This window comes from Rhinatrema bivittatum, chromosome 3 (genome assembly GCF_901001135.1).
Source record: "Rhinatrema bivittatum chromosome 3, aRhiBiv1.1, whole genome shotgun sequence".
NCBI lineage: Eukaryota > Metazoa > Chordata > Amphibia > Gymnophiona > Rhinatrematidae > Rhinatrema > Rhinatrema bivittatum.
In genome coordinates, this window is record NC_042617.1 from 369,396,875 (window position 1) to 369,421,948 (window position 25,074).

General features: G+C 44.7%; 1 protein-coding gene across 5 annotated transcripts in view; it reads left to right on the forward strand.

The window, feature by feature from the left end:
• The window catches only part of ME1 (malic enzyme 1), an 869,023-nt gene that overhangs the window by 395,171 nt on the left and 448,778 nt on the right, over window positions 1-25,074 (forward strand). For all 5 annotated transcript variants that reach the window (XM_029595519.1, XM_029595520.1, XM_029595518.1 and 2 more), the window contains one exon: window positions 13,310-13,385. In XM_029595519.1, the coding sequence (XP_029451379.1) occupies window positions 13,310-13,385 (76 nt within the window). The remainder of the gene's footprint in view (window positions 1-13,309; window positions 13,386-25,074) is intronic.

The following is a 25,074-nucleotide window of genomic DNA, read 5'->3' on the forward strand; positions in this document are numbered from 1 at the left end:
AGGCTGTTTCCCGCCATTGTAAGCTCCGCCCTATCGATGACGTCAGACGCCGCGGCCTATGTAAGGCCGCCTCGGAGCCCAGGACTTTGCCTTGCAACGGGCTTCCTTGCGGTCCTCTGTTGCTCCGTGCCCCGGAGTGCGCTATTGTGTTAGCGACTCCGTTCCTGCCTGAGACTTGCTTCGCTCCGTGCCCAAGTCTTGCTCTTGTCTGGCTTGCTTGTTGTAACCTGTTCTGCTTAAGTTCCAGCTCCTGTCTGGTTCCAGTAGCCAGTCCTGCTTCAGCTCCTGCCTGGTTCCAGTAGCCAGTCTTGCTTCAGTTCCTATCTGGTTCCAGTAGCCAGTCCTGCCTCAGTTCCTGTTTGCTTCAGTTCCTGCCTGTCTCCTGATCCCTGCTTGCCTGCTCCAGCTCCAGCTTCCGTGATCTCCTAAGTCCCAGCGGCCGGGCTCCTACGGGCTCCTCCCGGGGGAGTACCGGCTTCCAGGGTGAATCGCCTAAGTCCCAGTGGCTGGACTCCTATGGGCTCCTCCCGGGGGAGTACCGGCTTCCAGGGTGAAGCTCTCGTCCAACTCCTGCCTGGTATCCACCTTCCGACCTGTCACTCACCAGAGACTATAGTACACCTCTTCCCAGTCTCTCACAGGTCGGCCCCAGGGTCCACTAAACAGTTCACTCACAACAGATTGCAAGGCCATAGACTCGGCCGAGGTACCAGGATCCCAGGATCTTCCTGGGCTGGCTCTGTAGCTACAACAACAACAACAGTACCTGGACGTCCTGGCCGGATCCGTTGGGCAATTGGCTGCCCGAATGGATGCCCACGATACTCGTTCTTCGCCTGCTGTGGGTTCCAGACCCGAGGATGCAGCCTCACCCGTGACTCAGCTGCCGCCGCCTGCTCGCTACGCTGGAGATGCTAGGATCTGCCGTGGGTTCTTGAACCAGTGTTTTGTGCGCTTCTCGCTATTGCCCCGGCAGTTTCCCATGGACTCTGTCAAAGTAGTGTATATTCTCTCCCTGCTCGATGGAAAGGCCCTGCTGTGGGCTGCCCCCCTGTGGGAGCGTAACGACTCCTCCCTGGACGACTTGCAGCAGTTCGTCACCAACTTTCGCCAAGCCTTTGACGAACCTGCCCTCCAGGCCTCATTCATGTCAGAGTTGCTACAGTTTTGCCAAGGATCCCATTCCCTGGCGGACTATGCAATGGATTTCAGGACTCTCGCTCAGGAAGTAGGTTGGCAGGATGATAGCCTTAAAGACATCTTCTTGGAAAGGTTGTCTGGGCACATCAAGGACGAGATTGCTGCCTGGGATCTCCCGGAAGATCTTAATGCCCTCATTGACATGGCTGCCCACATCGATCGCCGCCTGCAACAGCGAGCACAAGAATTACGCATGACAAAGCACAGCCCTGCCCGCAGTTCCTCACGCCCGCTGCCTTCACCCAGGCCTGCCCGTCCTGATGTTTCTGCCGCTGAATCCATGCAGTTGGGACATGCCCCGCTCTCCCTTGAGGAGAGACAACGCCGCCGCTCGATGGGCTTGTGCCTTTACTGTGGTCAGAAAGGCCATTTCTTGGCATGCTGCCAGGAGCGTGCGGAAAACTCCAGAACATAGGAGGTCGGGAGGAGCTCCTCCTAGGTTGTGCCACAGCTCCTCAGAGTATGATACCGATTACTTTGGAATTTCCCGGAGGGTCCTTGGAAACCCTCACCTTCCTGGATTCCGGAGCCGGAGGTAATTTTATCCAGCAAGACTTGGTCTCTCAACTGCAGATTCCTACGCAGAGATGAGACGTTTCCACTCCGGATTACCTCCATTCAGGGAACGCCCCTTCCAGGTCGTATATTGACTGCCACGGCTCCCATCACAGTCCGCACCGGGGTGATCCACTCGGAGGAGATAGCCTTCCTGATACTTGAAAAGGCTGTCCACCTTGCTGGGGCTGCCGTGGCTCCAAAAGCACTCGCTTGTGATCCAGTGGGATACTCTGCAAATCACTAAGTGGAGTCCCTACTGCCTCTCTCATTGTATGAAGGTTCCCAAGCCTCCTGCACTTCTGCTTTTGCACTCCACCCTTGGACCTCCAGCTCCCTTCGAGGACTTTACTGATGTCTTCTCGAAGACTAAAGCCGAGATTCTTCTGCAGCATCGTCCATATGACTGCGCCATCGATTTATTGCCCGGATCTACGCCACCTCGGGGTAGGGTGTACCCCTTGTTGCTGCCCGAGACACGGGCCATGTCTGAGTACATCACTGAGAATTTGGCGAAAGGATTAATTCGCCCATCAAATTTGCCCGCCGGGGCGGGATTCTTTTTCGTCAGCAAAAAGGATGGCTCCATGAGGCCCTGTATCGACTACCGAGGGCTCAATGCAATTACCAAACGGGACCGCTACCCTCTCCCGTTAATTCCAGAACTGCTTGATCGGCTCCAAGGCGCAAGGGTCTTTACTAAACTGGATCTACGCGAGGCCTACAACTTAGTTAGAATCCGTCCCAGGGACGAATGGAAGACCACGATCAATACGCGGGATGGGCATTTTGAATACCTCGTAATGCCCTTTGGCCTTTGTAACGCCCCAGCGGTCTTCCAACACCTGATGAACGAGGTGCTACGGGATTTACTCAACGTCTGTGTGATCGTCTATCTCGACGACGTCCTGATCTATTCTCGTGACCTGCCTACGCACCGCCAGCATGTTCGCCAGGTGCTCCAAATTCTCAGAGAACACAGCTTATACGCCAAGCTTGAGAAATGCAGCTTTGAAAAGACTTCCTTGCCCTTCCTGGGGTATATTATTTCGGCTGATGGCTTCCAGATGGATCTGGAGAAAGTCGCTGCAATTAGAAACTGGCCATAGCCGAGGGGTCTCAAGGCTTTGCAACGTTTCCTCGGCTTTGCTAACTTTTATCAACATTTTATTCCCGGCTACTCTCGCATAGTGGTTCCTCTGACTGTGCTCACCCGGAAGGGAGCCAATGCGGTGGACTAGCCTGCTGAGCCTTCGAAGAATTGAAAAGGGCCTTCTTACAAGACACATGCCTCCGCCATCCTGATCCCAATCGGCCGTTCGTGGTTGAGGTCGATGCCTTGAATGTAGCGGTTGGAGCGGTGCTGAGCCAGCACTCCGAAACTGGACAGCTTCTCCCGTGTTCTTTCTACTCTAGGAGATTCTCCCCGGCCGAGAGCAATTACAGAGTCGGCGACAAGGAACTGCTCGCTGTGAAACTCGCCCTGGAAGAATGGAGGCAGTAGTTGGAGGGAGCCAACCACCCCTTTACAATCTACACGGATCATAAAAACCTCTCTTTCCTCCGCCAAGCCCAGTGCCTGAACACGAGACAAGCCCGCTGGTCTTTGTTTTTTGACCGATTTGACTTCACTCTACGATATCGCCCTGGCTCAAAAAATGTGCGAGCAAACACTCTGTCATGGTCCACTGAGATTGAGGAAACCCCAGAGACCCCCCAGTACATTCTGGATCCCAGGAAAATCTCTCTCGCCGCCACCTCCGTGTCTTCTGAAGAAAAGACCGTGGTCCCACGACGCGCTCGTAGGGCCTTGCTGGCATGGGCCCACGAATCCCTCACTGGAGTGCATGCGGGTCGTGCCGGTACGCTAGACCTCCTCAACCGGTACTATTGGTGGCATACAGTAAGACAAGATGTTCATCTCTTCGTCGACTCCTGTCCCATGTGTGCATTGCAAAAACCGATTGGCGGGAAACCCAGAGGGTTGTTACACCCCTTGCCTATTCTGGTGGAGCCCTGGACGCACCTCTCCACCGATTTTGTGGTGGATCTCCCAGCATCAGACGGGAACACGGTCATCTGGGTTGTTGTGGACCGGTTCTCCAAAATGGCACATTTTGTTCCCCTGTCAAAATTGCCTTCAGTGCCCGACTTGGCTAACTTATTCGTTCAACATGTGTTCCGACTTCATGGTCTGCCCCAGGACATCGTATCAGACCGAGGACCACAATTCACCGCCCGCTACTGGAAGGCGTTATGTCAATGCTTCAAGGTCCAGTTGAGTCATCAGCCTTCCACCCTCAGAGTAACGGGCAGACTGAACGTACGAACTGGACTCTGAAAACTTTTCTGTGCTCCTTTGTGAACGAAAGACAAGACGATTGGGCCAAACTTCTCCCATGGGCGGAATTTTCATACAACAGTCATACACACTCCGCTACAGGAAGTTCTCCCTTCTTATCCGTCTATGGGAAGCAACTTCGGCCGCCCCTGCCTTCGCCTGAACCCAGCGCACTGCCTGCAGTGCAACTCTGCCTGCCAGCTTCTTGCCCTCTGGACATCTATCCAAAGGAAGATGCAAAGAGCTGCCCTTGCTGCCAAAAGATGGGCAGACAGCCATCGTCAGCCAGCACCAGTCTACCTCCCTGGGGACTGTGTTTGGCTGAGTACAAAGAATCTACAACTTCGGATTCCGTCCTGCAGACTCGCCCCAGATTCTGTGGACCATTCCGCATTGCCGAGTACGTAGGAGCCGTTTCCTATCGCTTGCGCTTACCCTCCTCGATGCATGTGCACAATGTCTTCCATGTGTCGCTTTTAAAGCTTCTCATCCTCTCCAGGTACCATCCCCGAGCTCCCGAATCTGCAGATTCTTCCGTGCCAGGAGACGCCACCTACCAAGTCCGGGAGGTTCTAGATGTCAGATTCTATCAACGTCGCTGGGAGTACCTCATCGCCTGGGAAGGGTGTGGATCCGAGGACAACACATGGGAGCCAGCCCGCAACATCCTTGATAAGAACTTACTGAAAGCCTTCCATCGAGACCACCCAGGTAAACCTCGGCCTGCTAAGAGGGGGCGTAAGAGGGGGTACTGTTGCGGTCCCAGTCATGGCAGCCGCGACTAGGCCCTTATCTCCTTGGTCCCGGCCCGTCTCTGAGGGTCTGCGGCCTGTTTCGCGGCATCCCCGTGGGGGGGACACTGCCGAGAAGCCCTGCCTGGACACCTTCTCCCTAGGCGCGCGCACATGAAGGCCGTTTCCCGCCATTGGAAGCTCCGACCTATCGATGACGTCAGACGTCATGGCCTATGTAAGGCCGCCGCGGAGCCCAGGACTTTGCCTTGCAACGGGGTTCCTTGCGGTCCTCTGTTGCTCCGTGCCCCGTAGAGTGCTATTGCGTTAGCGACTCCGTTCCTGCCTGAGACTTGCTTCGCTCCGTGCCCAAGTCTTGCTCTTGTCTGGCTTGCTTGTTGTAACCTGTTCTGCTTCAGTTCAGCTCCTGTCTGGTTCCAGTAGTCCTGCTTCAGCTCCTATCTGGTTCCAGTAGCCATTCCTGCTTCAGCTCCTGTCTGGTTCCAGTACCCAGTCCTGCTTCAGCTCCTGCCTGGTTCCAGTAGCCAGTCCTGCTTCAGCTCCTGCCTGGTTCCAGTAGCCAGTCTTGCTTCAGTTCTTATCTGGTTCCAGTAGCTAGTCCTGCCTCAGTTCCTGCTTGCTTCAATTCCTGCCTGTCTCCTGATCCCTGCCTGCCTGCTCCAGCTTCCGTGATCTCCTAAGTCCCAGCGGCCGGGCTCCTACGGGCTCCTCCCGGGGGAGTACCGGCTTCCAGGGTGAAGCTCTCGTCCAACTCCTGCCTGGTATCCGCCTCCCGACCTGTCACTCACCAGAAACTATAGTACACCTCTCCCCAGTCTCACAGGTCGGCCCAAGGGTCCACTAAACAGTTAACTCACAACACACACTGTTTAAAAATTCCATCTTAGAAACACAATCCAGATGTATTCCACGCATTAACAATGGTGGAAGGAAGGGCAAACAATTGCCGATATGGTTAAAAACTGAGCTGAAAGAGGCTATTTTAGCCAAAAGATCTTTCTTCAAAATTGGAAGAAGGATCCATCTGAAGAAAATAGGATAAACCATTAGCATTGTCAAGTTAAATGTAAAACATTGATAAGACTGGCTAAAAAAATAATTTGAAAAGAAGTTGGCCGTAGGCGCAAAAACTCATAATAAAAACTTTTAAAAATATATACGAAGCCTGCGAAGGAGTCAGTTGGACCATTAGATGATCAAGGGGTTAAAGGGGCACTTAGGGAAGATAAGGTCATTGCGGAAAGACTAAATTAATTCTTTTCTTCAATGTTTACTGAGGAGCATGTTGGGGAGATAAACATTCTGGAGGCGGTTTTCAAAGGTGACGCTTTAGATGAACTGACCCAAATTATGGTGAACCTGAAAGATGTAGGCCAGATAGACAAACTGAAGAATAGCAAATCGACTGGATGGATTACATCCCAGGATTCTGAAAGAACTCAAAAATGAAATTTCAGACCTATTACAAGTAATTTGTAGGCTATCATTAAAATCATCCGTTGTACCTGAAGACTGGAAGGTGGCCAATGTAACTCCTATATATAAAAAGGGCTCCAGAGGTGATCTGGGAAACTGTAGAACGGTGAGCTTGACTTCATTACCAGGAAAAATCATGGCAACTATTATAAAGAATAAAATCATAGAACATATATAGACATGATTTAACGGAACACAGCACACATGGATTTACCCATAGGAAGTCTTGCCTCAAGGGTGAATAAGCATATGGATAAAGGTGAGCTGGTAGATGTGGTGTATTTGGATTTTCATAAGGCATTTGATAAAGTCCCTCATGAGAGGCTTCTAAGAAAACTAAAAAGTCAAGGGATAGGAGAAGTCCTTTTAGCGATTGTAAACTGGTTAAGACAGGAAATAGAGAGTACGATTAAATGGTCTGTTTTCACAGTGCAAAAAGGTAAACAGTGGAGTGTCCTAGGGATCCGTACTTGAACCAGTGCTTTTTAATATATTTATAAATAATCTAGAAACAGGTACAAAGAGTGAGGCATTCAAATTTGCAGATGACATAAAATTATTTAGAGCAGTTTAATCACAAGTGGATTGTGATAAATTGCAGGCAGACCTTGCGAGACTGGAAGATTGGGTGTCCATATGGACAGATGAAATATAAATTGGACAAGTGCAATGTGTTGCATATAGGGAAAAATAACCTATGCTGTAGCTATACAATATTAGGTTCCATTTTAGGAGTTATCACCTAGAAAAAGAGATCTGGGCATCAAAGTTGATATTACAATGAAATCATCGGCTCAGTGTGCTATGGTGATCAAAAAAGCAAACAGAATATTAGGAATTATTAGGAAGGGAATTGCAAATAAAACAGAGAATGTTATAAAGCCTCTGTATTGCTCAATGGTTAGACCGTACCTTGAATACTGTGTGCAGTTCTGCCCACTGCATCTCGTCACCGCATCTCAGAAAATATATAGTTGCACTGGAGAAAGTACAGAGAAGGGCAATGATAAAGGGCATGGAACGACTCCCCTATGAGGAAAGGCTAAATAGATTAGGGCTGTTCAGCTTGGAGAATAGATGGCTTGGGGGGGGGGGGGGGGGGGTCGGATATGATAGAGGTCTACAAATCCATGAAAGGACTTGAACGGGTAAATGTGAAACATTTATTCTTTTGGATAATACAAGGACTAGGGTCACCCCATAAGTTAGCAAGTAGCACATTTGAAACAAATTGTATAAAATACTTTTTCACGCAATGTGCAATTAAGCTCTGGAATTCATTGTCCGAAGATGTGGTTAAGGCAGCTAGAATAGCTGGGTTTTAAAAACGTTTGGATAAGTTCCTGGAGGGGAGAAGTCCATAAACTGCTATTAATCAATAGGAAATAGCCACTGCTTGTTGCCGGCATTACTAGCATGGGATCTATTTAATGTGGCTTGGATTGATCACTGTTGGAGACAGGATACTAGGCTTGATGGATCCTTGGTCTGATTCAGTATGGCATAGCTTATATTCTTATGTTCTTGAGTTTGTTAGATAGTGCAGGAGGAAGCCAGTGGGCACATGGCAGTATTCAATGTATATACCTTCATGGAAAGGTACATGATCCTTCCCTGCTCGGGCCAGATCCCTGGCCAAGGTGCTTCCCTTTTGCTTGGCTTCCCCTGAAGGTGAAGTACATTGTACTTGCCAGGTACTTGTGACTTGGATTGGCCACTGTTGGAGACAGGGTATTGGCTTGATGGACCCTTGGTCTCACCCAGTATGGCATATCTTATGTTCTTATGATTGGTCAGCAGAAAAAAAGGAGGTGATATTGCACCTGTATAAGTCCTTGGTGAGACCAGATTTCGAATAGTATGCACAGTTCTGGAGATTGCACCTTCATAAGGAAATAAATTGTATGGAGTTGGTCCAGAGGGGGGCTACTAAAATGGTCAGTGGTCTTTGTAATAAAACTTATGGGGTCAGACCTAACTATTTAAACATGCATACCCTAGATCAGTAGTTCTCAACCTTTTTTCTGTTGGGACACACCTGACAGATGATGTTCACATACATCGTACACTGAACATATGGCCATCACAGGGCCAAATATAAAATATGTTCTGCATCCACAGGAATCCTCCCGCAACTAGGGTACTGAGCCTAGTTCTTTTTCCAAGAACTAGGATAATTTCCCAAGAACTGGGATATGTCTCCATACAACTTGTCATACTAAAAAGATATTCTGATTCTGCTCTTATCTTAGAAACAGCAATAGAAACTCCCTTCAGTACCAGGCTTATTTTAAAATACAAAATCAGGTCCTTTACCATCCTTTTTGCCAGAGATTCTGGCATAAAGTTTAGTTTGATAAGTCTGATATTGCGAGTATTACTTTTCCTTGTAATTTAACTTTGATTGTGTTTGAAGATTTCTCTATTCTTCATTTCTGTAAAAATATCACAAGTTATGGCTCAAGAAAGGTTTTCTATTAGGTAAAAAAACAATTATTTTTTTTATTGGAGAGCTTCACATCCTTATAGTTTTACATACTAGAGAAATGCATTGTTTACTTTAGCTACTATGGATATATACTATGTGTTAGAGTCTTCTCCTAAATATAAAGCAGACTTTCTTCAAGTCTGGTTTCCCTATTTAGACTCTTTGCCTTCTAGAGCTCGAAGCCAAGTTTTAAATGATCTTGTTTGATAGACACTCTCCCTTAGCTATTTTTTTAAATAAGTATTTTTGGGGGGTTTGTAAATGAATCTACATGGATTTGTGCCTTCACCTTTCTGTTAAACTACTGCACTGGGGTGGGGGTGGGTTTGATGGAGGGAGTGGGATATAAAATGTTTATGTGGTTGTTTCTGTACTTCGCTGTCTTTATTTTGATATTATACTTTTCTATTGGATGTGGAGTATAGAGTAAATCACTCTGTATCAGTTTTTCTTGTGTTGTATTGTTATAATTAATAAACAAATTTAAACATTAAATAGAACACATGAAAAAAAAATTCAGCACATGGCTAGCAAACTGTTCATATGATAGCAGCAATAACTCCAAGGACTCAAACAGCAATAGCCCTACCAATGAAATTGCAGCAGTACACCATCAATGCATATCTTATTGAGAAAACACAGCAAATAAAACATACAAATTCCTACATGCTAGTAAAATACCTCTCCTTGGTCACACACACAGAACACAGACAAACTGATCTTCACCAAATATAGAATAAAAGACCACAACTTAAAAATATAGAGACTAAAGCTGGAATGAAAACCCCAAGAAACCCCTCTGCATGCGGTGCAAAACTGGAGAACTAGAAAAAGAAATGCATTTCTTTCTACACTAAATAAAATAAAAAGAAGAAATGTACATTCCCAAAACTGACACATTATGGCTCTTGCACCCTGTCATGCCCCCTTCATGCCTCCATTATCTCTCACGTCTCCCAACTACTCTCTTTCAATCATACACACCTATCTCTGCCCACCATTCATGACCTCCCATCCCATTTAGGGGGAGGTTGATCCTCGACATTGCTTTCTCTTCCCTCTGCTCTCTTTCTCCTCCCTGCTCAACTCTCCCTGCCCTTTTCCTTCCCACTCTTTCCTGCCCAGCACTCAGCATCCCCCTGACTCCCACCTTTCCCTGCCCATCAGTTGAACCTCCTTTTCCCCACCCCTTCCTACCTAGTAGACTTCTGACCCCGTATCTCCCCAAGCCTTTCTGCCCAGAAGATTCCTGAACCTGTCTCCCTACATCTCTCTGCCTAGTAGCATGCATACCCTGTGTTTTCCCTTCCCTCCCCTTCCTAAGAATACCATCCCCTCTCTCCCCCACCCCTCCATGCCCTGCAGCCTGCCCAGACCCCTCTTCCCCCCCCTCAATTCCACTCAGCAAACTCCTGAGCCTCTTTCTCACCCACAGCTTCCTGCCTAGCAGCAACCTCATCCCCTCTCTTTTCCATCCCTTCTTTCCTAACAGCACCCACGTTTTCCCCCTCCTCCCAGCTCCCAGCCAGCAGAAAAGCCTCCAGTCCAGAATCCCCCCCCCCCCTTTGCTGGCACCAGATGTGGTGAAGAAGCACCGGGGAGAAGAGGAGGTAGCCGTAGAAGTTTGCAGTGGATCTGTGTGTAGATTATGCACCTCTCTCCCTCATGGTCCTGCTGTTTTTCACTTCCGAGCCCTATAGAGTGAAGAGAACATCAACAGCATCACCGCTGGGCCCAGGAGGAGATTAAGTTGCTGTCCCACTGGGCCCAGAATAACAGGAGTTGGTGATGTCTCACTGTGAATCAGGGTGAAGGAGGAGGGAACAGCCTCTCTCTAGGCCAGGAATAGGGGAAAGAAACAATGTCAACTCCCACCCTGGTTGATGAGAATGTGACCTTCTGCTGGACCAGCAACATACCTTTCAGGACCTTGTGACCAATGTGTTCCAATACCTGTTGAGAACCCCTGCCCTAGAGGAAAGGTGGGATGGGAAGATATAAATAAGATAGATCGCATCATCTTAATGAGGCAGGAAACAATCCTGTACTAGAACTTGCTCTCAAGGTGATGTAATGTCCTCTCGCACCAAGGATGTCTCCAGGGGAAAGTGCCCAGGAGGGAAGGGTTAGGATGACCATTGTAGTTGCTGATTTGATTATTAGAAAGATTAATAGCTGGGTGGCTGGTAGCTGTGAGGAACATTTGGTAACTTGCCTGCCTGGTGCAAAGTTGGTGGACCTCATGCGTAACATAGATAGGATTTTAGATAGTGCTGGGGAGGAGCCAGCTACTGGTACATGTGGGAACCAATGACAAAGGAAAGTACAGGAAGGAGGTTCTGGAAGCCAAATTTAGGATTTTAGGTAGAAAGTTGAAATCCAGAACATCCAGGGTAGCTTTCTCAGAAATGCTCCTCGTTCCACGTGCAGGACCCTAGAGGCAGGCAGAAAGCCAAATTCTCAATACGTGGATGAGACAATGATGCAGGGGATATGGTTTTAGGTTTGTTAGGAACTAGGAATCAATTTTGGGGAAGTGAGGGGGGGGGGGGTGATTCTCTTTTCCAAAAGGATGGGCTCCACCTTAACCAGAGTGGAACCAGGCTGCTGGCATAATTCTTTTAAGAAAAATAGATAGGACAGCTTTTAAAATAGATGATGGGGGAAAGCCAACAGTCACTCAGAAGCTCATAGTTCAGAATGATGTTTCTTTGAAGGATATTAAGAGAACAGGGAAACTAGGGCATCCCAGTAGAAAGGTTGCAATAAATGCTAAAGTGGACCTGGTGCGTTTAAGTAAAGAGCAGACAGGCCAGAAAGTTTCAAAATTACCCCTGTCAACTGATAGGCAGGTTGTTAATACAAACAAAAAAAGCACTTTGAAATGACTTTATACAAATGCTAAAAGTCTGAAAAATAAGATGGGAGAGTTAAGAGTGTATTTTTAAGCACTTCAAAGCAGATTGCATTCAGGTACTGTAGGTATTTTCCTGTTCCTAAAGGGCTCACAAGCTGTTTGTACTTGAGGCAATAGAGGGGAAGTGGCTTGTCCATGGTCACAAGGAGTGGCAGTGGGATTTGAACACTGGCTCCCCTGGTTCACAGCCTGCTGCTCTAACCACTAGGCTACTCCATACCATCAGGTGATTTTTGGATCACAGGTGATCCCACACTGTGATATCTGAAGCACTCTTCCCCCCCATTTGTAAGCACCAGGTTCAGCGTCACCCCCTCACGTATTGGTTCTGTTAACAGTTGCCAGAGCAGTTCTTCCTGCAGACAATGCAGATTCTTTCTACTTCAGATAACAATGCAGCTGGTATGTCCCAATCAACATATATACTTTCAATCAGTACACTTTCACCATAAATACAACCCCATAATTAAATATCAGCTTCACATTTATTCAGAAATATCAGGCAAACCTGCAGCATTTTTCAGTGAAAGTATGTTGCAGGTGTGTCTCTTAGAAATTTAATGCAAAATATGCAGGCAAAAATATCTATGATTTCATCCCAGTGCAGACAATTTGAACATTGTCCCCAGAAGAGAGGTCTGTTCTCAGGCACCAGACCATTATGCTCTTCTTCCAAGAGGCTGCTTATTATTTGTTTGTTGCTGTCTGTCCTCCTCTCCAGTCATCATGTTATCCAAATGCTCAGTCTCCTTGTTACCTAACCTCTGTTAGTCTTCTTGGGCAACAAACCAGAACAGAAGTGTCCTGAGCCACAGGGTAAGCGTTGTCAAAAACCTTCCACATCCTCCTCTTAAAGCAACCTTACCTGCGCTTAGTAGTACTTATTTTATATTGTGTTAGATTTATAAAATTGCCTTTCAGATAAAATCTCTCAAGATGATAAGGTAGGTGTATTTTACTCATGTGAAACAATTTCATATTCAGTACAAATTGACTACAATTAACTGGACAGACTGGATGGGCCAATTGATTTTTATCTATTATTTGCTGTTACTGTATTATTACAATTGATTAATACTTAACACATGGACAATTTTGACCTTTTTATTGTGCTATTGAAAATATCTTCCTATGCAAAGGGTTGTCTTTTGTGTAGAGACACTCTTGTCAAGTGGTTTTCTGTGTAGGGAGCAATCCTGTGTTTTCTCTGGATTGAATTTTTGTATGACATTTTCACTTAAAGTTGAACCATAACCTAAGCTGGACAATTTTGCTTCTTAATACTTTGTAACTTCTATTAATTACATAAGGCTGGGTTTTGAGCCACCCCTGAGGTCCTACGATGTCAGCCAAGACTTAGCCCGGGATCATAGTCTTCTTATCAACAACATTTTTTTTTCTCCCATGATGGCTAGTTGCCTACCAACATAATAAGGCAGCTAGATCCAGCTGCAAGTACACTCCATTGTTATTTATAAAAACTGTGAATGATACAAATTAAATAGAGGAAAAGTTCAAGTAATTAAAAAATTATCAAAATAAGATATCCGGGATGTTAACAATGTTTTCTTTCATTGCAGGGGTCTTTTTATTACAATCCATGATCGAGGGCATATTCCTACATTGATTAAGTCATGGCCTGGAAGTGTTGTCAAGGTGAGTTTAGTTTTATTACCATGGCAACATGCATGTTCTATTTAGGTCAAACCAATCTCTTTGTCTAGAGCTAGAGTCAGTAATTTTAATATTTGTTATTATTGGTGAGAATTTAATAATTATTTGGTCTTTTATAGAATGGAATTTCTTCTATAGCTTAAATTTATAAATCTTTTAAGTATCTTTTCCACTGTTTATACTATCTTCTTTGTTGATTTTTTAATTTGGACCTGAAAATTTACATTCACTACACATTTGTGAATTTAAAATGCTAAACCAGTTACAAGCTAGTATGATATACATTTCCTTTGTCTACTTTGACTGATAAAGTGTCTAACACAGGGCTTCTCAAACCTGTCTATTGGACCTCACAGCCACTCGTGTTTTCAGGCAGTCCACAATGAATATGAATGAGATAAATTTGTGTAGCATTGCGACTAAATATATAAATCTCATATATATTCATTGTGGATAGTCTGAAAACCTGACTGGCTGTGGAGTCCCCAGGGCAGATTTGAGAAGCCCTGGTTCTAACAAGATTACAATTACAACACAAAAGTTGACAACTCCCATCATTACATTTTCCTGTGCCAGTTGGTTAACCTTATATTCACATTATATATACACACAAACTACACAATATATTTAAAACACTATCTCACTATTCAATTGAATAGTGTCACAAAACCATTGACGAGCAACTTTAATCAAAGTTTTACTCCAATGCAAAAATTGCTCATTTTGCCCCAGTGTTTTTCAAACTGAAAGTATTTAATTAGTTTCTTTAATTAATCTTGTGCATTTTCTTCATTAGAAGAAAATATTGGTAACAGCCCCAAAATATTCATATCTCAACTTCGACAATACTTTCTCTACTCGTTCTGATAGCCTCAACTGAGCATACAACTACAGACTATACCAGTAGCATAGCCACAGGTCGGCCTGGGTGGGCCGTGGCCCACCCACTTTGCACTCAGGTTCACCCAATCATAGTTGCCCAGTGCCTGATAAGAAAGACCTGTTACAGGGCAGTCTCATAGCTCATCCTGCTTGGCTTGAGGCCCATTACAGGGTCGACATGGAGCTCATTCCATGTGGCCTGTGAAGAAAGTCCCAGTTAAAGGGCCATCTCGAAGCTCATCCTGCACAACATGAGAAGAGAGGCCTGACTGGCTCAGGGCTGTCATGGATCTTATCCCCCACGGTTCATCCCTCACAGTTCGTGAAGAAAAGCTCTATTGCATGGCCATCACGGAGCTCATCCCATATATCCCAGAGAAGAGGCCTTGCAGCAAGGAGGCCCAGAAGTGAGGGAGAAGCCCTGATAGAGCATGTGTGTATGAATATGAGAGAGCATTGGGGTGAGAAGCATGTAAATGTGTGTATATGTGTGTGAGAGAACATGAGTGAGAAGCCTGTGTGTGTGTATGTTTGAGAGAGAGAGAGCTTGGGAGTGAGAAGCCTGAATGTGTGTAAATGTATGAGAGAGAGCATGGGAATTTGTATGGGAATGGAAACCTGTGTGTGAGTGTGTTGAGACAGAGCATAGAAGAATTAGAGCCTGTGTGAGAGAGAGCCTGAGTGTGTATATCAGGGTGGAAGGAAAGAAGACAGAAGGAGAGAGAAAAAATAGAAATAATTAAAGAACCCCAGAAATTGGAATTAGGAAAAGACAGACAAAGGGAAAAAAGATCAGTCAATAAAGGTAAAAAAAAATTTGACTTTCATTGATTGGCATCTTTGGGAATGTGCATTTCTTATATTTGCATTTTACTTTTTCTTCATTATTCTACTGTTCACAAAGACTGGTTTATTGGGCTTTCTATTTCAGTCTTAACTGCATGTTTCTGTTTCTAATTTGTAGTCCCTTATTCTGTATTATGTATGGATTGGTCTGTGCTCTGCATGTGTAACAGAGGTGCAGTGTTTTGGCTAGCATGTAGTATTTTGTAAGGATTTGTAGCACTCCAGCTTGTTGTTTGCCCAGTAGGTGGTGTATTAGTGTTCTATGACCTGGTGTAATGTTTACCTTGATGCTTTTTATAGATAAGGTTGCTTTTTTGTTTCTGCAAATGCTATGCCTTGAAAAAAAGAATATCTTCGTTAGGGTATGTTGTATACTATCACCAACAGCAAAATTCCTCTTCACTGTTCACTGTGATTTTGTCTGCCATAAGAAGGGAAAAGAGTGACCCTCAAAGGAACATATTTGTTTGGGCAAATTGTGGGTAAGAAAAGATAAAAAAAAATATTAGTGTTTAAATGTTTCAAAGGTGAAGATGTGAGTAAAAAGAGGTGTTGAGGGTATCAAAATAATGGAAATAAATGATTAAGGAATAGAGACATAAGGAAGGGAGAAAAAAGATAAAGATATATGAGGCAATAAGATTTACATGGGGAAAGTAATTATGTGATGATGATCTGATGCTAAAAGGGGAATGTAGATATTTTCAAAAGATAGATTAGATTAAAAAAAAAACAAAAAGGTTTTAAAAGGAAAAAAGAATAAATTATTAAGAAGGGAGCATTGTTAGTATATTTACAACTGGTTCTTTCACTTCAGTAAGAAATGGAAATTATTAAAAGTTAAGGATTGTTTGATAATTCAAAAAACACATTTCATTTATAGTAAGAAAAGAGGGAGAGTTATAGAAAAAGAAAGGTAATAAGAAAAAAATTGGGCCCTGCCTTCACCTGGTTCCCAGCTTCTACTCATGTGCTGCATCAGATGACCCGGGTTGGGTCCTGCCGGAGTTCTACATGTGCCAGCAGTTAGTGGCATTCAACAAGCCTGCCTTCACTTGGTTCCCAGCTTCCACTCAGGTGCTGCATCTGTTGACCCAGGTTGGATCTTGCCAGAGTCTTACATCTGCCAGTGGCTAGCGGTGTTCAGCTGGCCTACCTTCTCCTGGTTCCCGTCTTACACTCAGGCACTTTATTGGATGAACTGGGTTTGGTCCTGCCAGAGTCCCTCATCTGCTTGTGGCTAGCAACACAGCGTTCCAAAGCCATGTGCCCCTTCTATTGCTTTTTCCCCATTTTTTTCAGTATGGGAAAAAAGAGCGAGGGGAAGACTGGGACTCCTGTTGCTGCCTCTACTCTAATGAGCGGTCCTCTAGATATTTGGCAATGTGTCTGGAGCTCTTACTGCTTCCCCTCTTCCTTCAAATACCTTTCCTCATGGGATTAAGGAAGTTCTTGCCTCTTCCCAACCCATGGAATCCATATTGGGGAGAATGGAGGTTAATCCCATTGAAGGATCTGATTTAGACAACGAGAGTATTCCATCTAATTCTGAATCATCCAAAATCCCAGTAAAAGGGAGGACTCAGTGTCTATCCCAAAGGTAACTTGGTAATAGGGGCTGATTTCCTGATGTTGGCAGCACTTGTGCCACCATCAGCTTTAAGAGCCCTTCCATCCCTTGATATTACTTCAGAACCTAATGAGGTTACCTTAAGATATCTTTAATGGAGTTACTCGCACTAAATCAGGAATTGTCTCTACAGTAAGACACTTATATAACTTTTTAGTTGGATCTAGAGCTAAACTGTCTGAACTGGTCAGTACGATTAGTATGATGGCAGTGAATTTTACATCTGTTGAAGATAGGCTTACAGTGTTGCACCTTCCCAATTTGAAGGATTGCCTAATCTTTCATAATAATTTAGTAATGATGGAGAATAATTTCAGAGATAAACATTTGCATATTTTAAATTTCTCTAATTCTAGACTTTTGAAACCTTTAGAATTGCTTAAAAATATGTTAGGGAAAATCTGAAAATACTGAATGACAGGGTTATATCCCTGTCTAAATGTTATGTCCTGGAATTAAAAAGGGAGGTTGACAGGAAGGAAGAATAGATCCTTTAATATTATCCGACAGTGTTAATTTAAATGCTTTTTTACAGGATTCAGAAGGAAATATCTCCACCAAGACTACTTGGATTGTTTATTTTTGTAACAGGTTAGGATAGAGAGCTAGTTCTTAGACAGTATTTCAAGAATAGAAATGCTGCCTTTTGTGTGCACAGGTCCAGATTTTTCCTGATGTATCTCAGGAGACTCAGTTACATAGGAGATCTTTTTTGCTGTTAAAGACACGCATTACCTCCCTGGGTGCATCTTTCTTTTTAAAATGTCCTTGTAAATGTATTGTCACCCATCTAGGCAACCAAAATGTCTTTTCAGATCCATCACATTTAGAGCCCTTTAGAGCTGATAAAACACTTGGTAACCAGTAATATAGGGGTTGAGTATAAAAGGAGACAACTATTAATATTTAAGTGCCTAGGTGTTAGGGTGGAGTTAGCAATCTGATAGTGCTCACCCTGCGAGGAGGGCGGAGTGAGAAATCTGATAGGCTGGGCTTCTGTAGGAGGAGAGGTTAGCAATCTGTTAGTGCTCTGCTCCCCCAGAAGGGAGGAGTTGGCAAAGTGTTATGCTTTGTTCCTGTAGAAAGAGGAGCCAGCAACCTGTATATGATCCTCATGGGGAGTAGGCTGTCTGATATGGTCTGATGTGAGTTGGCTCCCACAGAGTGGCAGATGATGATACCGCTCTATTAGTGTAAGGAGTAACACTGAGTAGAAATAGTGAATTCCTGGGCCAATGGCAGATTCAGCGCCCTCAAGTGGAGATCCTGAGAGGGACCACCGGCTAGGCTGGAGTATTGAGACAAACACAGATAGTTCTTTATTAGACTGGAAGTAGAACCACCAGAGATGGCAGTAGTGAGCTGATGTGCCCAGCAGGGCTGAAGTTCCTCAGATACTGGAATCACGATCTCTGAGTTGCTGAGCTGTTAGGAGAGACTATAGGTAGTGAGTAGACAGGGTATGCTGGACATATAACCAGTGGTAGATGATACACTCACACTTGTAAATATCTGTAATGTCTTCTTAAGCAACAGAGAGTCTTCAGTATTCAGGAACAGGAGCTGTAGGCAAATACTGGTTCCTGTAGGCAGTCTGAAATAGAACTCACAATAACTGTGTAGGGGATGGCCTCTGGAATAGAAGAGAGGCTAGGAGAGATTTAGGAATATAGACCCTCGTGGAGCGAGTGCCGGTTCCTATCTGTAAATCTGTAATAGTAATCCATAAGATATAGGTATGCGATATCTTCTGAGGAAGAAGAGAGTCTGAGAAAGGTATTAGGAACATAGGTCCTCGTGGAGCGGGTACCAGTTCCTATCTGCAATCTGCAATGGTAACTCACGGTCTCCAAATCCTGCGATAACATCTTAGACTGAAGGGAGTCTTAGAGATAAGGAACATGGGCCCTCGTGGAGCGAGTACCGGTTCCTGTCTGCAATAGGACTCACTGGGGTAGATCTTTAAAAAATACGCGATCGCATAGTTTTGTTCGCGCACCAGGCGCGAACAAAAGTACGCTGTATTTTATAAGATATGCGCGTATCTTATAAAATCCGGGGTCGGCGCGCGCAAGGGGGTGCACATTTGTGCAACCTGCGCACGCCGAGCCCAGCGGCGCTGCCTATTCCCTCCGAGGCCGCTCTGATTTCGGAGCGGCCTCGGAGGGAATAGGCAGCGCCTCCCCACACCTTCCCCTCCCTTCCCCTACCTAACCCACCCCCCTACCTTTGTCGGCAAAGTTACGCCTGCTTTGAGCAGGCGTAAATTTGTGCGTGCCGGCCAGCAGCCCCGCTCATGTTCCGGTCCCGGGGGCTGGTCCGGAGGCCTCGACCACACCCCCGGGCCGGTGCCATGCCCCTGGGCCCGCCCCCGAAAGGCCGGGGACTTACGTGTGTCCCGGGGCTTTACGAGCGCCGGCGGCCTATGCAAAATAGGCGCGCCGGCGAGCGAGGGCCCTGCGCCAGCGAGCGAGGGCCCTGCGCGCGTAAATCCAGAAGGATTTATGCGCGCAGGGCTTTTAAAATCCGCCCCACTGTGTTCACGTCTGCGATCGCCTCCAGGCAATAGGAGTCTTCTGAGTATTCTGGAACGTAGGCCCTCGAGGGGCGAGCACCGGATCCCGTCCAACAATCTGAAATCAAGAAGAGAGAGCACGGAGCCCCCGAGGAGCGGGTACCCCTAGGTGAGTCTGTAAAGGCAGAGCAGCAGAGAAAGAATTTTCCGAGAGTTGCGATGAAGGGGTTCCTACCCTCGTCCTTGCTAACTCGATTTGAATTAGCAATCAAAGACCTTTTATGTTGGAAGCAGATGATGTCAGTACAGGGGGATGCCCCCGAGGTTCGCGCCCTTGCCGGTACAAAGTCTGGAGCGCGCACGCACCCTTCCGTCATTAGGAGCATGGTGGATCCGTAGCGTCATGCAGCCCAGGGATTCCAGGAAGAAAATGGCGAAGAGAAGCTGCGGCTACATCTGTCTGTCAGAGCCGAAGGGAGTCGCTACAAGGTAGAGAGGGTGGAGCGAGGGCGAGAATAGGCACGAATGCAACACTAGGGATCCTAGATGACAGACTATTCTTTATTTTTCCGCAAATATTTGTTACCTTGAATAGGCCCCTTTTTGTTGTGGACTTAAACTTGATGAAAAATTTCAATAAGAAAAAAAATCAAGAAATAAAGTTAAAAAAAAATATCCCAATGAAATGAGTAGAAGTATATATGGCAGTGCGAATTGCCCTTAGTGCATTTATTCCTGGCTAAGTAACTCTAGTCATCTTTAAGACCTCTCCGAGCTGCATAAGAAGCAAATTCAAATAAGGATAAATCACTCTGAGGAGGATGGTGTAGGGTGAAGTTGGTGGTATTAATAGGGTTCATGGTATCTCTTCGTCCTGCTGAGGCCAAATATTTTTAAGATATGCTGGCTGAATATCTGATTGGGGGGAGAGATTAGGAAAATATCTGCATTTGTGAAAGCTGATTATTTGTAAACTCAAATATCTCCTACTCTGTATCCCTGTCCATCAGAAAATATTTTGTGTGCATTGAGCTCCATAAGTAGATGTATTTCTCAAATTTACCCTATTGCATACTAGCTCACCAAGAAGAAACATTCAACATGCTTTCTTGTGATACTGTATGAATCTTGCTTTAGCTGACCTCATTTCTTATTTTTTACTGCATGTAAGCCTTTGGTTTTACTTTTTTGCTTTTCAGTCTTCACCAAAATTGTTATGTAAACAGGAACTGTATAGGTATTGCTTTTCCTTTCTGAAACCTTACAAGTTCTCATAAACAGCTGGTCTTGAATAACAAATACTGAGAGAACTTCCATAGAATAAAAACATTTTTTTGTTTTCCTCATGTCTATAAACAACCAATGTATATACAAGGTACACAGACATCATTAAGTTGCCATTCATTAAAATTTTTAAAACCACATTTGGTTACTGTAACATAACAAAACTTTACAGTTTTCTGAAACTACAGTTTGTCTAGCCTTTTTGTTCAGTTTGTTTATAGCTCAATGCTATAATAAATGTTTTTGGAAGTGAGCTAGTAAAAAAAAATTTAATAGTCACTTTTTCTTGAAATTTGAATTAATTGTCAACATTTTCCATATGTGATTGTCTGAAGACATCTGTGTGTTCTAGAAAGCCCATGTGCTACAACATCTTTTTTTGTTGATCTTTTAAAAAGTCCCACAACACACTAGGACTCCTAGAGGTCAATATTTAAAGCCTTTGTGCCTTTCAAGTTAAGTGCAACAAAATGAGCTTTCAATAATTTACCTCATTGCACACCCATATTCACAAAACTTTAAAAGTGTTGTGTGTATATGGGTGTGCAGAAATCTACTCGTGTATTTCATAACCTGGGATTATATGTGATATACACGGGTTATAAAATAAGTACAAAAGTACCCTACAACCTGCACGCATATGTTAAAAAACAAAATGCACAAAAATGTTTCATTTATCTGGATAAGTTCTGACATATCTAGCTAAGTAGCAGCTTTGCCACCACTTATTTGGATATTTCAAAAGTGCTACTTATCTGTCTAACCCCTGGATTCATCAAAATGCTATAAATATAGTGGAAATAGTACCTGCGATAAAAGTTTGGCTAATTTCTCTGTTCCCACATTGCACAGGTAATTTCCGCAAAATGTGATACATTTATCGCACCCATGCTATTTTTCACATTGCATGCTGATTAATCCACCGCAGGCATGTTATCAACCGAAAAGGATTTTATCAGAGAGAGCCAGAGAGCCTCTGTAGAGACCAATATGTAAATTTACTATTTATACCACTATAAGAGGGGGCACTATTAACCCAAGGTGATGTTTTTTTTTGGGGGGGGGGGGCTGTATATTTTGGGGGGCAGTTCTATATATACAGTCTCTCTCTCTCTCTCTCCCTCTACTCCACTCCACTTCCCTCTCCCTCCCCAAGCCCAGAAATGGCCAAAATGCAATTTGCAATCTTTATCACAAATTGCATTACGGCTGTTTCAGGCATATTGTACAACTTAATGCCAGGAAAAAAAGTGTAGTTATTTCCGGTGTTAAAAACATGTGTTATTTCCCATCATTTTAATTAATCCTTCCTAAACCGCTCCCCAATCCCGCCCCTTCAAAAAATTTTGCATTCGCGCCATGTGGTAACATAATTATTGCATATATTATGGCATTAACGCGTTTTCACGTGCATTTACACCATAATGCATTTTGATGAATGACCGTATTAGATGGATAAGTAGCTCTATTTGAGACTTATCAGTCTATTTGATTGAGGGCCAAACTCATACTGGGGTAGATTTTATAAATTTACGCGCGCGCGCGTACTTTTGTTCGCACACCAGGCGCGAACAAAAGTACACTGGATTTTATAAGATATGCACGTAGCCACGCGTATCTTATAAAATCTGGGGTCGGTGCGCGCAAGGGGGTACATATTTGTGCAACTTGCGTGCGCCGAGCCCTGCGTGCGCTGCCCGCTCCCTCCAAGGCCGCTCCGAAATCGGAGCGGCCTTGGAGGGAACTTTCTTTCTACCCCCCCTTGCACCTTCCCTTCCCTTCCTCTGCCTAACCCACCCCCCCGGCCCTATCTAGACCCCCCCCTACCTTTATCGGAAAAGTTACTACTGCCTCCGGGCAGTAGTAACTTCATTTTCAGGATATTGGCAACCTTCCTGCTTCACCATCTAATTACAGCAGTATAATAAAGACTCTATCCATTCTGTGTCTGCTATCTGTGTCAGCCTATCGCAGTGGTTCCCCATTGGGCTCCTCCCAGTGGGCGGAGTCATCTCCATTGCGACCAAGGTTCCACAAGGCTTCAAACACAACAAGCAGTTTTGTAATTACTAGCAACATTATCATCTTAGGCTTGCACTTGTTTTACTGAGACAAAAGACTCCATAAGTTAGATAAAAGATGCTGAAAAACAAGGCTTTAGAACATTTTGAACTGACATGAGGTTAGTTTACATTTCATCTAAGAACAGAGAAGAGGTCAGTTTACTTTCTATCTACATATCTAGAACCAGAGCAAGGATGAGGCCAATTGAAGGGCCCTGACTTTGATGGTTTGGGAAACTAAGTAAGCGGGTGACTTGTATGGCGCAGCAGATGCTCCCATAAGCTTGCTGGGTAGACTGGATGGACTGTTTGGTCCTTTTCTGTCGTCATTTTCTATGTTTCTATATATCTAAGATTATACAAAATATTCTTTGAACAAGCACAAGGTTGCTAATGCTGGCAAATTCCAAGAAAACATTTACATATGAATGAAAATGAAAGCAAAATACCATACAGCCATTCAGATTATTTGTTTATAATAAAAGCCAATCAGAGCAATTTTGACAATTATGTAACTTAGTTTAGGGGTTGGAAATATACAACTGAAATTCTATATATTGCTGTGCTATCAGTAAAATCATTTGAGAGAGAGTTTATGCTAGTGTCTTGCCTGGCACTCTTCCTCTCCATAAGGTACCTTATTATTTAACGTCTAAGGCCTGGATTTATCAAAATGCGCTAAGTATCGCATGCGATAGCAAAAGGGGCGTGTTTTACACTAATATACAGTTTATCACAATTTGTGCTAATTGCCTATCCGAAGAGCTAAGTTAGCACAAATTGTGATAACATTTTCAGACTTTGCGATAAGTGCCATACCTGTTGTATGTCTTGCATTCCACCACTGGGGGACCATTGTTAATGAGCTCAGGAGAGAGAGAGAGACTGTGTATATAAAACTGCCCCCAAAATCTCCCCCCCCCCCCCCCCCAAACATCACCTTGGGTTAATAGTGCCCCCTCTTATAGTGGTATAAATAGTAAACTATAAAAAACCTATAATAAAAAGGCTTCAAAAATCCTCCTTATTAAATCTATCAATCAAAACACTTCTCCAAAAAGGAGGAATTATATTTTACCCTTACTAACGCTCAAAAATATTTTTTTGGGAAATTGTATCAGAATGATTGTGCCTTCACAGTCGCCTGGCTCTTGCCCTTACAGGGCTACAACCAGTATCGTGTATATAGCACACAGAGTCACCTCATTTACTCTTTCCCAATTTATTTTTTTAAAACCCCATCATGTGACTCACTATTTTCTTAAAAACCAATCTCTCATGCAGTGTTTGAACTTTACCCACACCTAAGTGCTCCACACATATCCTCAAAGCATTTCTTTCAAATTCTCAATTATTGATCATTTCAAATCTCAAATGCTTATCTCTTTCTTTGCCCGCTATTCATTCAGTTCGCAATGCCGCTGTTATATACACACTCCCGCGCGGGTTGCTGCTTCCCAGATGGAAGGTAGCTATTCCATCTTCCTTTCTCTGTGGGGCTGTCTGTGATGATGCATGGCTGCCCATGTTCATGACCTGCACCCTCCATTCCAGGCACATGCTTGCAGTTGAATGGCTCTGGGCTCTCTTTTCAGTTGCCGTGGTATTATTCAACTGGGTTGTCCTCCAGCCTTCTCCTCATGGGCCTGCTCCCCCTCCCCCCAAATCCTCTTTCCCTTCCCAATTGCCCACCTGCTTCACTCTTTGGGCTAGAGTTTCAAAAGCATTTATCTGCTTAAAAATGGGTTTTACACATGTAAGTGTAATTTAACCATGTAAGTGGGCTTTTGAAAATTTCTATAGTATATGCAATTGAACTGTCCATAGGCTTTACCTGAGTAAGTGCACTTTCTCCTAGGACAAGCAGGAATGGTAGTCCTCACATGTGGGTGACATCATCCAATGGAACTGGGCACGGAAAACTTTTGTCCAGCATGCCACAATCCACGTGTTCACGCGAGGTCCCCCTTCAGTCTTTCTTTTTTCCGTGGTGCAGTTGCCTTGTAGTTTGTGGAGCTCTGCTTCATTTTTGCCTTTTGTCCTTGAAAAGTGATTTTTTTTTTCTCCGTTCCATTGTCGGATCCCCCTTCGCAGTCGGTGCCTTCTCGGCATGGTAGCTTAAAAAAACTTTTTTCCTGCTTCTCTGCGGATGATTCTCAGTATCCCACTACCTGGTGGCTGCCGGTCATCGACTGCATGTCGGGTATTTTTTCATGGCGTCATCCGACTGGGTACTGGTGCCTCCAGTGCCCGCGGATCATGGCCATCATGGATCCACATGAGGTTTGCATCCTCTGCCTAGGGGCTTTGCACAACATCTACGGGAGTCAGCTGTGTGACCAGCTGACACCTAAAGGTCATTGTGCGTGCCTTGAGAAGATGGAGAAACTTTTCAGTTCCAAAACGTCAGCTCCATCTACACCCGCATCAGAGTCATCGATGTCATTTACA